The 12,354-nt window shown below is 38.2% G+C and overlaps 3 protein-coding genes across 3 annotated transcripts; 1 reads left to right on the top strand and 2 right to left on the bottom strand.

Moving 5' to 3' along the window:
• Window positions 1-685: 685 nt before the first annotated feature.
• LOC119992145 (L-tryptophan--pyruvate aminotransferase 1-like) lies at window positions 686-3,232 on the bottom strand. The gene is made up of 5 exons (XM_038838795.1): window positions 3,113-3,232; window positions 2,600-2,903; window positions 1,752-2,032; window positions 1,309-1,598; window positions 686-1,026 (listed from the first exon to the last, which is right to left on the bottom strand). The coding sequence occupies exons 1-5, from the start codon at window positions 3,205-3,207 to the stop codon at window positions 818-820; spliced, it is 1,179 nt and encodes a 392-aa protein (XP_038694723.1). The 5' UTR covers window positions 3,208-3,232; the 3' UTR covers window positions 686-817.
• Window positions 3,233-4,768: 1,536 nt separating this feature from the next.
• Window positions 4,769-8,520, bottom strand: LOC119992147 (lipase-like). Its single transcript, XM_038838796.1, has 8 exons — window positions 7,959-8,520; window positions 7,756-7,850; window positions 7,534-7,637; window positions 7,303-7,403; window positions 7,110-7,213; window positions 6,418-6,855; window positions 5,984-6,115; window positions 4,769-5,291 (listed from the first exon to the last, which is right to left on the bottom strand). Exons 1-8 carry the CDS (start codon window positions 8,208-8,210, stop codon window positions 5,132-5,134), a joined length of 1,386 nt encoding a protein of 461 aa, XP_038694724.1. The 5' UTR covers window positions 8,211-8,520; the 3' UTR covers window positions 4,769-5,131.
• A 999-nt stretch (window positions 8,521-9,519) lies between these two features.
• LOC119992149 (iron-sulfur cluster assembly protein 1-like) lies at window positions 9,520-11,901 on the top strand. Its single transcript, XM_038838803.1, has 3 exons — window positions 9,520-9,884; window positions 10,757-10,811; window positions 11,514-11,901. Exons 1-3 carry the CDS (start codon window positions 9,587-9,589, stop codon window positions 11,671-11,673), a joined length of 513 nt encoding a protein of 170 aa, XP_038694731.1. The 5' UTR covers window positions 9,520-9,586; the 3' UTR covers window positions 11,674-11,901.
• The last annotated feature ends 453 nt before the right edge of the window (window positions 11,902-12,354 follow it).

The following is a 12,354-nucleotide window of genomic DNA, read 5'->3' on the forward strand; positions in this document are numbered from 1 at the left end:
CTTTTTTGTTCATTTGAAGTCTCGTGTCCGTCTACATTATAAATCCACACCCTCATATATGCCCAATAATATATTATTATATTGTACCATTGGTCGAAACTCAGCTACTAACTCACTGGATCAAAACTCAATTATTATGGGTGAAAATCCAACTTACTAGGTTAAGAAAAGATTTTGATGTATGTAGCTATGACTTCCCCCATATATACCATTTGGTTCGGTAAATCCCAATCGATGTGGGACATTATTCTTTAACACTCTATAGTAACTTTGAAATGGAGGTTTAGAATATACTTGTCATGAGTGTTTGTAGGCACCGGAGAGGGAAGCCCATGCCCAAGCCCAAAGGCGCTTGATATATGTTATGGCCTTCTAGGTAGGGAAGAGCAACAAACATCGGGAAGAGCAACAAACATGTTTTTTTATGAATATTGAAAAAGTTACCTATGGTAGAGTGATTCCACAGACACTAAATCTTAACTTCTAAACCTTAATATGTCATTTACGCAAAAATAATAATTTAACATATTTTTGGGAGGAAATTGTAACCAACTCTAAATAAAAGAATTGTAGCTCCAACTCCATTCCATCAGCATTTGTAGTACCACAAGATAATTAAGAAATATATTTGTTCATAAAAATTAGCGCTTCTATTTTTTAGATAATTAATCTCGCACTTCTTTTTTGAGAAAATTCAATTCAGCAATAACAAATAAGCTATTTATTCATTAATTATTGAGTACATAAACTGTTTTATTTTTTTTTTCATCAATGAAGATGATAAAGATATGAGTACAAAATAAATAAAAAATACTAATTAAACAACATTTTCCACCATTGATTTGCCATTGACCAGTAAAGTTAGCCTCTCCAAGAATATCTTATACGCATCCTCTTGATGCAGCATGCTTATCCTCACATATCTCTTATCAGCCCCAGATACCGTACCACTTTTTGTTAAGATCTTCTGCCCTTTCAAAATCCCTTCCAAATCCACATCCTCCTTGATTTTCAGCCATGCAAATGCTGCCATAAAACCAGGACCCACACACACACACATAAACATACATCACTTTATATTATAGGAAGGTGGAAATCTAATTATAACAACAGTTATGATAGGGATCCCAACAACAACTGGTATCCCAATTATCATAATTGCTGAGTTATACGAACATGATTTCATGTGTATCATATTATCCTATGCGTCCAACTCAGCAGCTAGTTAGGATAACTGGAATACCAATCATTGGGATCTTTATCATTTTCATTATAATGTTATAATTAATGAAAAAGAAATGAACTTACCAGGACTGGCTTCAGAAAGTTCTCCAATAAAGTTACAATACTCTTGTGGGTACTTGGGGAGACTGAAGAGTTCACTGCCTTTAACAACCTCTCTCAACTTCTCCCATCTTTCAGCCATGACTTTTTGGGAATACGCAAAGAAATTGTCCGAACCAGCAGCGCAGTCGTCTGCGATAACTCCTAGAATCTTTGCTGCTCGAACTTGTGATTCCTTCGATATTCCAATGGAAGAAATCTCCATGAATTTAGTCATCTTCTTGGCCACCTCTTTGTCCTTAACAATTGCCCACCTTTATAAACAAAAACCAAACACTTTCGCCATTACCAAAATGATGCATGCAGAAACTACGAACAAGATTTGAGAGAAACTCTCGAGTTTTTCAATATATATTTTTTTAAAACGTGGCATTTCAATCATACTAGTAGGTTTTCTTTGGAATTACCCGAGCCGGGAGCCGGCATGTCCAGTGCTTTTGGAGAGAGTGAAGAGCATGATATCTTGATCAGCTGCATAAGTAATGGGAGTGAATTGAGGCCAGTAGTAGGCATAGTCATGGATGGTCTTTCCTTGTGCTCTGTTCACCACTGCTTCTCTCTTGCTTCCGTCTGGATTGTTGGGTGAGGTAACGAGTTCAATGTAAGGTCCATCCTTGTCAAATGTGTATGCATCTCCTTCCCATTTGTACAATCCTGATTGAACGAAGCTGGTCTCCTGTTCATACGACTGCACCATCACCAAATTCAAAAATTAATATGAGTTTAAATTCAGGTCGCAAAGCCAAGTGAAAGGACACGAGATTTTTTTTTTTTTAATGAGGGAACCCATCGAAAGCACAGCTCATTAGACTCCACCCTACCTAATGATCACATGTAATACCCACAAACCACATGGGTCGGCTAAGTACTGGGCGTGAAGCCCAACGCAAAAAATAATGTCAAATCATACCAGAGTGAGCGTTAGAACTTGCTACCTCTCACGCACATGTGCTAAGATATTCAAACAATTAACTTAACCATCTGAACCAATAATTTTTTGTTGACACAAGAGTATTGCTCCAACTGGAAATCGAATTAGAACCTTCCGAATCCATACGCTTTGGTTTTAGAAAAATTTGTCAACTAGGGGGTGTGATTATATTTTTTACAAAACCCATGTTGAGTAGTAGTTTTTTTAATGTTCAAATCTCCAAATCAAGATCTAATCATTAAACACATCAAAAAATGGATAAAGAAAAAAAAAAGAGTCAAATTGTGGTTAAATTAAAGATTAATAGATGGCTTTTATACTAACAGCGTAGTAAGGGGAAGCGCAGACGACGCTGACGGGCTCAGGCCCACCGGGAGAAGTGAGAGCGTAGAGCGCGGCCATATAGAGCTGCGTAGATCCCGTACCCACCACGATGTAGCGATCCTCCGTGACGGCGTTCCCAACCGCACGGTGCAACCGTTTGATTGCCTCCGCCAGTTCAGGCATCAGAAACCAGCATGTGTTGCTGATATCACTGAAATAGCTCATGAAATCAGTCGCTGATATCACCACCGTACACCTGTCCCCTTGCTCTCTCCAATATGACTCGAATATCGTTGGATCACCCCTAAAACCCCACCAAAAAAAACACCATTAAAAGAAAATCTCATATCAACTTCATTAAAATCTATGTTGCTAACTTGATACTCACTCTCTAAAAAGATTATAAGTTTATTTATTTGAGGGAAGGGTAGGAAAATCCACATAGAGCAAACAATATCTCAATGCAAAAATACGCATCAACACCCATAAAATAAAATATAAAAGAAAACTTACTGGTCAAGACTGATGAAAGATTCCTGTGAGACATTAGTAGCATTCGTGGTATTGTTCAGCTTGGATAGAGCAGAAGCTACCTCTTGAAAACCCATCTTGTGTTTTTTTTTTATTTGTTTGTGAATAATGTCAAATGTTGTGTTTGTGTGTGTTTATATATATAGAGGAGCTGTGGGAGCTGTGACAGCATTTCAAGTGAACCATGGAAAACAAACTGGGTTGGTGGGTGAATCTAAATAATGTGGGTAGGTTTCATTGATTTAAATTAATTACCATATATGCTTTGATTTTATTCCCAAAAAAAAAATTAGCTAGATCTGTAAATTTTGTTTTTTTACGCACAAGATAAATATGCACAAACGATATAAGGGAAAATTGAATTAAATTAACAGATAAATCTCAGCCTATTTACTCCTTATATTTATCTCCTAAGTACGCAATTAAATTAAGAGAAAAAAACCAGAGGGAGAGGGAATACTAGTACAAATCAAAATTTGATGCAATTTTATGGTGCAATGTCTCTCTCTTTTTTTAATTATATATACCGTTGAGAAATATGTTTCTCATTGGAATCGAACATTGAACACATAGATGTCTAATCCAGTCGATTATCAACCGAGCCATCTCTCGTTGGTATGGTGCAATATCTTTGTACTCGTCTTTGAATGGAAATTGTTTGGTACGATCTTATCTACATATGCCAAAAAAATATACTTTCTTTTACTGAAATTATATTTGTCATAAAAAGAATTTTAAAACAAAAGCAGTAGAGTACATGTTTTTTTTCCAAATTGAGGAGAATAGTGTTGATTTTTTTTTTTTTTTCAGTTTATGAACTCCAACTTTGGTTTAACTTTTCAGTGTAACTATTATCTTCTTCATTTTTAATTTTTAATAAACAAATACCATTGTAATTTATCTAGAGAGTTCACCCGATAAGTGGATTTCAATTTGGATTTTTTTTTTCCTGTGATTTAAAAAGAGCAAACCACTTCGTTGACAGACAATTTAACATATATGATAGTAGCAGATTAGTGTATCTGAAATGTTAATAGTGTTTGGTGAAACAATAAAGTAATTAGGCTTGTCACTTTCACTGTTTCACATGTCTAGTGTCACTAATCATGATTACTGATGTCGGTAAGATTGTAATTAAGCTAATAGAAAACATCACAAACAATCAAACATGCAAGACCTCTAGTTGAGATACAACTAGACAAGAAAAACCTAAGAGAAATTAGAGAGTGGCCAAGAAGAAGAAAAACACTCCAGTAATCATGATTAGTGAGAAAGTATTATCTTATTGTACAATATCATGCCATGCCATGTAACTAAAATTCTTAGCTTAAGCTAAGTAAATACCAGTAAATCTGGAGGAAAAAGAGTCAAAAGTACGACACTTTCAAAGCTACTATAGTGGCCCATTTATAAGTGGGCTTGACAAAAAATCTCAATGCAGTTATAGGCTCAAGCAATCAATGGTTTCCATCTTAAATATCGGTCCAAGGCCCAAACCCACAACCCTAAACAGTCCAAAAGCCTTTATTGGATAACCCTCCAGAAAGGATTCAAGGCTGGCTTTATCAACAGTGTAGAACATCATAATTCCAAAGAGATGGTTTACTTACATACTAGAAAAAGCATAAAGAAATGCAGTTATAATGAATAAGCTCCTTTAATATCATTCAACAGATATATATATATATATATCATGTGTGCATGCCAATCTCAATGATACATCAAACTGACTAAAGAGAGCTAATGTGTTGACTAAGCCTCCATTTTCTCTCACAAAACAATCTAGAAACTAGAGAACCTGCAACCAGAGGAATACAATAAAGGTGCAACTCAAAGCCAATTCACATTTACAACAGCACCAAAAATGGTATTGCAGCAAAATAAATTTGCTTCTAACTTCCTTTTCTTGCTGTAGTGTATTAGCGAGATTCTTGTGCACGGGTGTTGTTTACCTTTCTTTAGTGTACGTGATGTGAGAGTCACAGACTCACAGAACTAGGACTAATGGTGTGCTTCATTTGGTAAAGTCTGTGGACTTTTCCTAAATACCTGTTTCCTACAGCGTTCAAAAATGCTGTCATATAAGAGATCAAATTGAACTCCTGCTCTCTCCCGATTCACAATGAACAATATATGATCCCCTTCCACAAGCTTGTAGTACCTGCATTTCATCGTATTCAACCTTAAGACTTACATTATGGAAGAATCCATAATAAGAAAATAATAGGAGAAGCTACAAACAGAGTACCAAATTCTTTCAATTTACAATATTGAATAACTTGTGTAAGAATCCAGCTTCCTATTAGGTTCAAGCAATTCCAAATAATCAAGAAGAACATTTCTGGACACTGCATGTGGAAGCTTCAAACATATAGTCCATGATTGCCTGTTCTAATACGTCACCGCTGGAATTACCTAAAGTTTTCTAGATTGGTGGCCAATTAACATCTTGAAAAACAGCTATTGCAACACATTCAATCAAACAACCAATAAACAATGCCATACTAGATTGATGCCCTACTCAAGCAATTCATTATTGGTTTTGACATTTTAGGTAGCCTTAGAATAAGTTGTCATCTGTGAGACTACTAAGAAAGATCAACCTTTTTTCTCCTTCATTCAAAATTTATTAAGGAATGTCAAGTCCAGTCAAATGTTTATAAAACGATGAACAAGTCTGAGAATCTTGCAAGATATTACTGATCACTCTCATACTGATCATATTATGGACTCCATATTTCTTACTTTAACAGCAGTCTACAAAATCATATGTTATGGTGAGTTTGTATAAATAATAACTGTTCATGACAAAAAAAAACACCCAATTTATTAGTGGTGATTATAATAACTAACCAGATGCCAGGTTGCAAGGGTTGGCACTCGGAATCATTTTGAACGAAACGGTTTGGGTGTTCAATTGGAAGACGAGGGTGAGTCATCGATATTGTATTCAGAGCTCCATCATTGTCCTCCCAATCCTCATCCCTGGACGTGTACTTAGACAAGTCAGCACTCAGAATCACATAAAAGGACTGCAAATTCATACAAGTTAGTCTTCCTTCAATGGAAATGTCATTAGTGAGTTGAAATCTATATGAAATTCTCAATCTCTGAATTCAAGCAAAATAGTACATGTATAATGCGAAAAAGGTCAAATCATTAAGTTCTACAGATTTCTATTCAAATGTCCTGCAAAATACATAAAAATGCAATATAGGCAAGTTCTGCAAGATTCATATCCGAATAAAATAGACGCAACAAACATTGAATCGTGTTTAGTGTCCAACCTGTAGCCTTTATATGGTGGAGGAATGTCTGGTGGATGACGCCATTGGCTCATCTGCAATACTCTGATAAATAACATAGGGTGGATTCCAAGTATGCTTGAAGGAACTGTCTTGCCCATGATCTTTCTAGTACGCTTGGTAGCATAGCTGAAATAGTATGTATCCGGAAATGTTTGTAGATGGTGATTGAGCTGCATAGATCCTTGAATTGTAAGATCAGGGAGAATCCAATCTCCCGAAGCAAATGGGCCAGCATTACCAAGAAGGCAACCAACAAGACCCCAAAAACCCATTTTCTTCCGTGACATGTTGAAGTGATCAAATCCAAAATTGTAATAAGCCTTCAGCCAAGGGATGTCAAGCCAATCATAAATTATCACTCCTACACGGCAAAGCTGAAGCAGACATATGGGTTTCAAGGTTTTCCCATCTTCTGGCCTGACATAAACAGAATCCGTGAAGGTTGTCGCAGAAATAGAAGTCTGATAAACACAAGTTCTAGAATACCTCTTTACAAGAATATGAATGAAACTTATATCTACCTCAATCCATTTACAATGTGTCAAAAGTCGGGTATTTTGCTCTTCTAATTGAACACTCAAAACTTATATTTGCTTACTAAAACTAAGACGTTATTGAAAGAGTAGAAACTTATAAAACTCAAGATAAAGATTTCAGGCAAATGAACTCACTGCATTCCATCGAAGTATGCTCTTGTCGTCCCGTTAAATGCTCCAGACAAGGATGTTATGCTTAAAACCCAGTTCTCAGAAGAGTTCTCATAACCCTTGAATGCCTAAGATATCATTAAGAACATATAATTACACTCCATTGCTTGAAGACATTTATTTAGCTATGCAAATCATAGATGTAAATTAGGCTAACCTTATCCGCAAGCATTTGCTGCAGCAGGCGAACAACCTGTGCTCCAGCAGAATGTCCAACAAAGTGAATTGGGTGATCCTCATCCCATTGGGGATAATGTCCTGGACCCAATTATAACAGACATAAAAAATTTCAATTACTCCCACCACACCGGCCACATGCACAGTTAATCTGAAGCAAAACAGAGAACGATTCTAAGCTCAGTTAAAGTTTGGGTGTTGATTTCCAAACCTTGTTCGTAAATGCGCCCGAATTGGGAGTGGCCACAAGCCTTGCTGTGTTCTTCACCATAATCAACCTGCCCGCCTTTCAAATAATAGAACAGCTCGCGAGCCCTGAAACCCAAAATCCCCTTCAATATCCCTCAAGAATATCCACAAAACAAGAAGCACATGAAAGGAGAATACATGAAAAATGAGATTGCAAGTTATTAATGCTCTTACAACCCCCCACCTATCGTATATGCTGGTTAAGGACCCCAAATCTGGCACAAGAACTCTCTCATCTTTCTTCTCTGCCCCAGCGAAATAAGATAAACCTCCCAATCTCTGAAAACAAGTAAAAAATAAACAAAAAAAAGGGGGGAATTTATCTGAAGTCGAGAAATGCTACAAGTGCAGAAGAAATGGAGACCAAAAAGGTGAAATATCGGTTACCCCCTTGCCGAATCCAAAGATTCCATGGATGAGGACGATAGGAGGGAGGTCATCAAAATTGGTTGTCTTCGTCGTCGTCGTCGTCGTGCCTCTGTCTTCCTTGGACACGGGTTTGAAAAAACCTTCACTCCATGCCTGGGAGAGATCACCAGCAACAGCAGTGCTGAATATGTAAAGCCCATAAAGCAAATGCACCACCGAGCTCACGAAAAGCTCCGTTAATTGAAGCATACATATCCACCACCGTATCATCTCGTCCCAAAAAAACACACAAAAAAAAAATCCAGAAGAAGAAGAGAAAAAGCGAGCCTTCTTCAGACCCAAAAAATAGAAAACGAAGAAGGCTCTCTCCCTCTATATCTGTTCAAATAATGAAAACCCTCTTCATCAAGCCCCTCCTATGAATGAAACCATAGAAGGGAATTGATCAACAGAGGCTTCCTCCTCTTACTTGTTTTTCAATAATCCTTTGTTTTGACTTCAAAGTCTGAAAATGGTAATAATACCCCACGATTTTCTCATTTCCTACCTCTCGCGGTAGAGAAAGAAAAGTCACAACCAATCAGAGAGATATTACCATAAGATAGGGAAAAACACAACACTTTTTTTTTTCTTTTTTTTTTGCGTTGCCTGTCGGGGACCTCTCACAAAAATTCTCCTCCTACAAAGGATCCCCACCGCTAAATATAGGGGACAAAAATAATCCAAGTCCGGGGGCGCCTGATTTCGCCGCATAGAACAACGAAAGGCTGGTTATTTTTGTGGCAAATGCGCAGTCCCTATTGGCTGGCAGTATATATTTTTTTTTAAACTCAAGATTTGGGGTTTTGCTCCCCTGCTATTTTTATCCCAACCGTCCAGTTGATCTAAATAACACGTCACTTACTTTTAAAAAAACAAGGCTCTCGTCCAATAGCAGAGGAGGATATAAGGGGCGGGGCCCCAAGATTTTGGTCTGTGCTGACTCGATGACCTTTCTCGCCATGCAAAACGACGACGAACCAGCATGTGACGTGTGGTTTTCAATTCCATTGATTGATGATTGTGACAATTGGGTTGGGTTTATTATGAATCTACCAGAATTGATAAAATTATACTTAGGGTGATGCTAAGTGCAAACAAGTTTTACTTAAGATCTTGAGTGATCGAGTGCACGTTTTTCCAATGCGAGTATGAGGCCCCACCACGTTCTTTTAGTTTCTTTGGGAGTATCATAAGCTCCACCATTTTTCTAGAGTGCGGAGGCCGGAGGGAGCGTATCTAATTGGGCCTTCATTTCTTCCGTGAAAAATTGAACGGGCCGCACTCCTCCCTTCTTGACTTCTTCTCTCTTCCCATCTAGGTGCATGGGCCGATTTTGGGCCCAACCGTGACTGGATTAGGTTCTACGGGGTGTCTGTCAATTATAAGCCCTACTACATAGCCATCGGCCCATCCCTCCAAGCGAAAAAAAAAGTCAACCATCCCTCTTGATCCAACCATCCACGTGTCCAGCGTCGACACCAATGACCGAACCCTAACCGCCATCCCGAATTCTACAAAAACGGATCCACTTTTACTCGTATTCTCTTTCACTCGAAAAACGAAATCAATATCAATATCGAATCCCTGAAACTCTCTCAAAAACTATGTTGAGGCTCGCTTCGGGTACGAAGAGGTTGCTAGGGCTAGCGTCGCCTTCGCGGCCACTCCAGGTGATCTCGTCACGTCTGTACCACGAGAACGTTATCGACCACTACAACAACCCTCGCAACGTCGGTGCCTTTGACAAAAAGGATCCTAATGTCGGCACGGGCCTTGTGGGTGCACCCGCATGCGGAGATGTCATGAAGCTTCAAATCAAGGTCGATGAGAAGACTGGAGAGATTACTGACGCCTGCTTCAAGACCTTTGGCTGCGGGTCGGCAATCGCTTCGTCTTCTGTTGGTAAGTGATCGTTTGTCCTTGCGTTGGTTGCTGTAGAAGCTTGAGGATGTTATTGATTATTTAATTTTGTCTGGATTTTAGGCATATTGGAATACGTTTGAGAAATTTAGTGAAAGAGGATTTAGATTAGAAAAGCATATGTATGCGGTTTGTATATTGTCGTTTGGTATCAGATATTAGGGTTTTTTTGGCAGAAATATGGGCGAACTAACGAAATCAATGTTTCTCAAGGGTTTCAACATGAACCGGCTAATAATTTGTTGAAAAGCATTTTGCTTGTTTGTTTTATTGGATCTTTATGTGTTAATTTCTGAATTGTCAATCGAGTTGTTGGTTTGTGTGGAATTCCATGCATCCTTTTTTCTTTTTTCAATGGGAATGTGGATTCAAACCCCTGCCCTCTGGCAGGGTGGTGGTTAGGAGCGTGATGTTCTTGCACACTCTCTGAATGTGCTCATCTTACTCCCATGTACAGTTATGTTTAGTTTTACTTTGTGATGTTTAAATTGCATACACATGTTGGAATTGTAAAAGTTGTGCAGTATGTTATGCAATTCTAGTTTTTTTAGAGATTATGTAAGTCATCAAGCTCCTCCACCTTGGTTGAGGATAAGGACTGAAATCCTAATCCATGTTGAAGAATTGAAAGTAAAGTTATTATATCAATAAAACTCCCACTGCCCTATCTTAGTCTTTTCTAGATTCAACTTTTGAGACATAAAGTGCTAAGCTCCAAGACAGTTGCATCTTTTGAGTGCACTATTCTAAAGTGAATGGTCAAATTGCTGCAATTATGCCCTGTTTTATTTGGCTATTATTGGTTTGTGGTTTACGAGGAGCAATCTCATGATGTCTTGTTTCTTATGTTTCAGCTACTGAATGGGTAAAAGGGAAAAAAATGGAGGAAATCTTGACTATCAAAAATACGTGAGGCCTCTATTCACTCTATTTCTTTCCTCGTCTTCCATTTCATCCCATGTGAAAAGATATCATTAGATTGCATAGCTCATGGCATACCCATACATATAGCTATGCTCCTCTTTGTCTCTCTCTCTTGCATCACGCACGGAAAGGGGGTTTAATGTGTGGACATGCAAGATGTACGTAGACCTTACTCCCACATACTATGTGGAGATGATGTTTCTAGGAATTGAACATTTGAACTTGTGACTTATGGGTTGCATCTCTGCAACTTTACTAATGGGTCACGTGCTGATTAGTAAAGTTGGGGCAAAAAGATATCTTTCTTTTTAGTTGAACCTGTTTCTTGTTCAATATCTGGTTTGATGTGGATTCTGCTATTTCTCTATTTGTGCCATCCATTTGGACCTTGCAAGACAGTGGTTGTATGGGGTTTGTTTAGGTCAGCATTCTTTGAGGATAGCTTATAAGCTGTATAAACTAAGCTGACATATAACCACAGCTTATGAGCTTTTAAGTGTTGGGCAAGTGAAGAATCTGAGACAGCTTATAAACTAGAACCAAAATGCTAGCTTATAGGTTCTAGCATTTTTCGCCAACCAGATGAATGTAAAAACGTCAGCTGACGATGTTTGTGTTTTTAATTAAGCTGCTGATGTATATTTCTGTCTATATCTATCTTATTCTAAATTTACTAATTCATTGCAGTGAGATTGCAAAACATCTTTCCCTGCCACCAGTTAAACTACATTGCAGTATGCTTGCAGAGGATGCAATTAAGGCAGCTGTGAAAGATTACCAGAGCAAACGTGTCAATTCCAGCACCAGTTCAGATGCTGCACCTGTTGAGAAGGTTGCCAATGCTTGAATGTGTATAAATGTTATTGACGAAAACTTTTAAAATCCTTTGTATTTCTTTTGTTTTTTTTTTAAAAAGAGAACTCTTGAAGACGTGGTCTCAGCATGGAGATTATCTACTTGTTATGAGAAGAAACAGTTGTGCTTGGATTACGCTAGCGGAGCCTTTTCTTTCTTTCATGGTTCTCTTGTAAAGAACCATTGTATTAATATCAAACGGGTTTAGTGTGTTTCTGTCTGCTACTACAATCTTATTAGAGCCATCAGGGAGGGTTTGTCTGTTGTGGCTTATCGTGGGCACTCGGGGCCATGTGTATAGATAAAAACCAGTTTCCGGAGTTCTCGTCTTTCCAAGAAGTTCGCAACAGCACCAGGTTGTGTACCAATATCTCCGTGGGACTAACTTAACTCAGCGGCTCCGGTCTTGACAAGCATTGCTCCTTCAACGTAGGGGGCTCTGTACTTGGTAAAGCTTTATGCGTCTAAGAGGTATAGCTCTCCACAGCCTAATCCAGAACTGAATTTGAAGTTGGAGAAATCGACAGCAAAGTGCGTTGCGGTTACGAAGTTTTCCAGATTTGCAAAAGATGATAACATTAACAAAGAAAATGAAGCTCGTGTCCAGCATTCATAGGCATTCAACTCAAAACATAGTAGTACTGGGAAACGACTCCTTCAGCATTGCCCGGTA

This window comes from Tripterygium wilfordii, chromosome 22 (genome assembly GCF_013401445.1).
Source record: "Tripterygium wilfordii isolate XIE 37 chromosome 22, ASM1340144v1, whole genome shotgun sequence".
NCBI lineage: Eukaryota > Viridiplantae > Streptophyta > Magnoliopsida > Celastrales > Celastraceae > Tripterygium > Tripterygium wilfordii.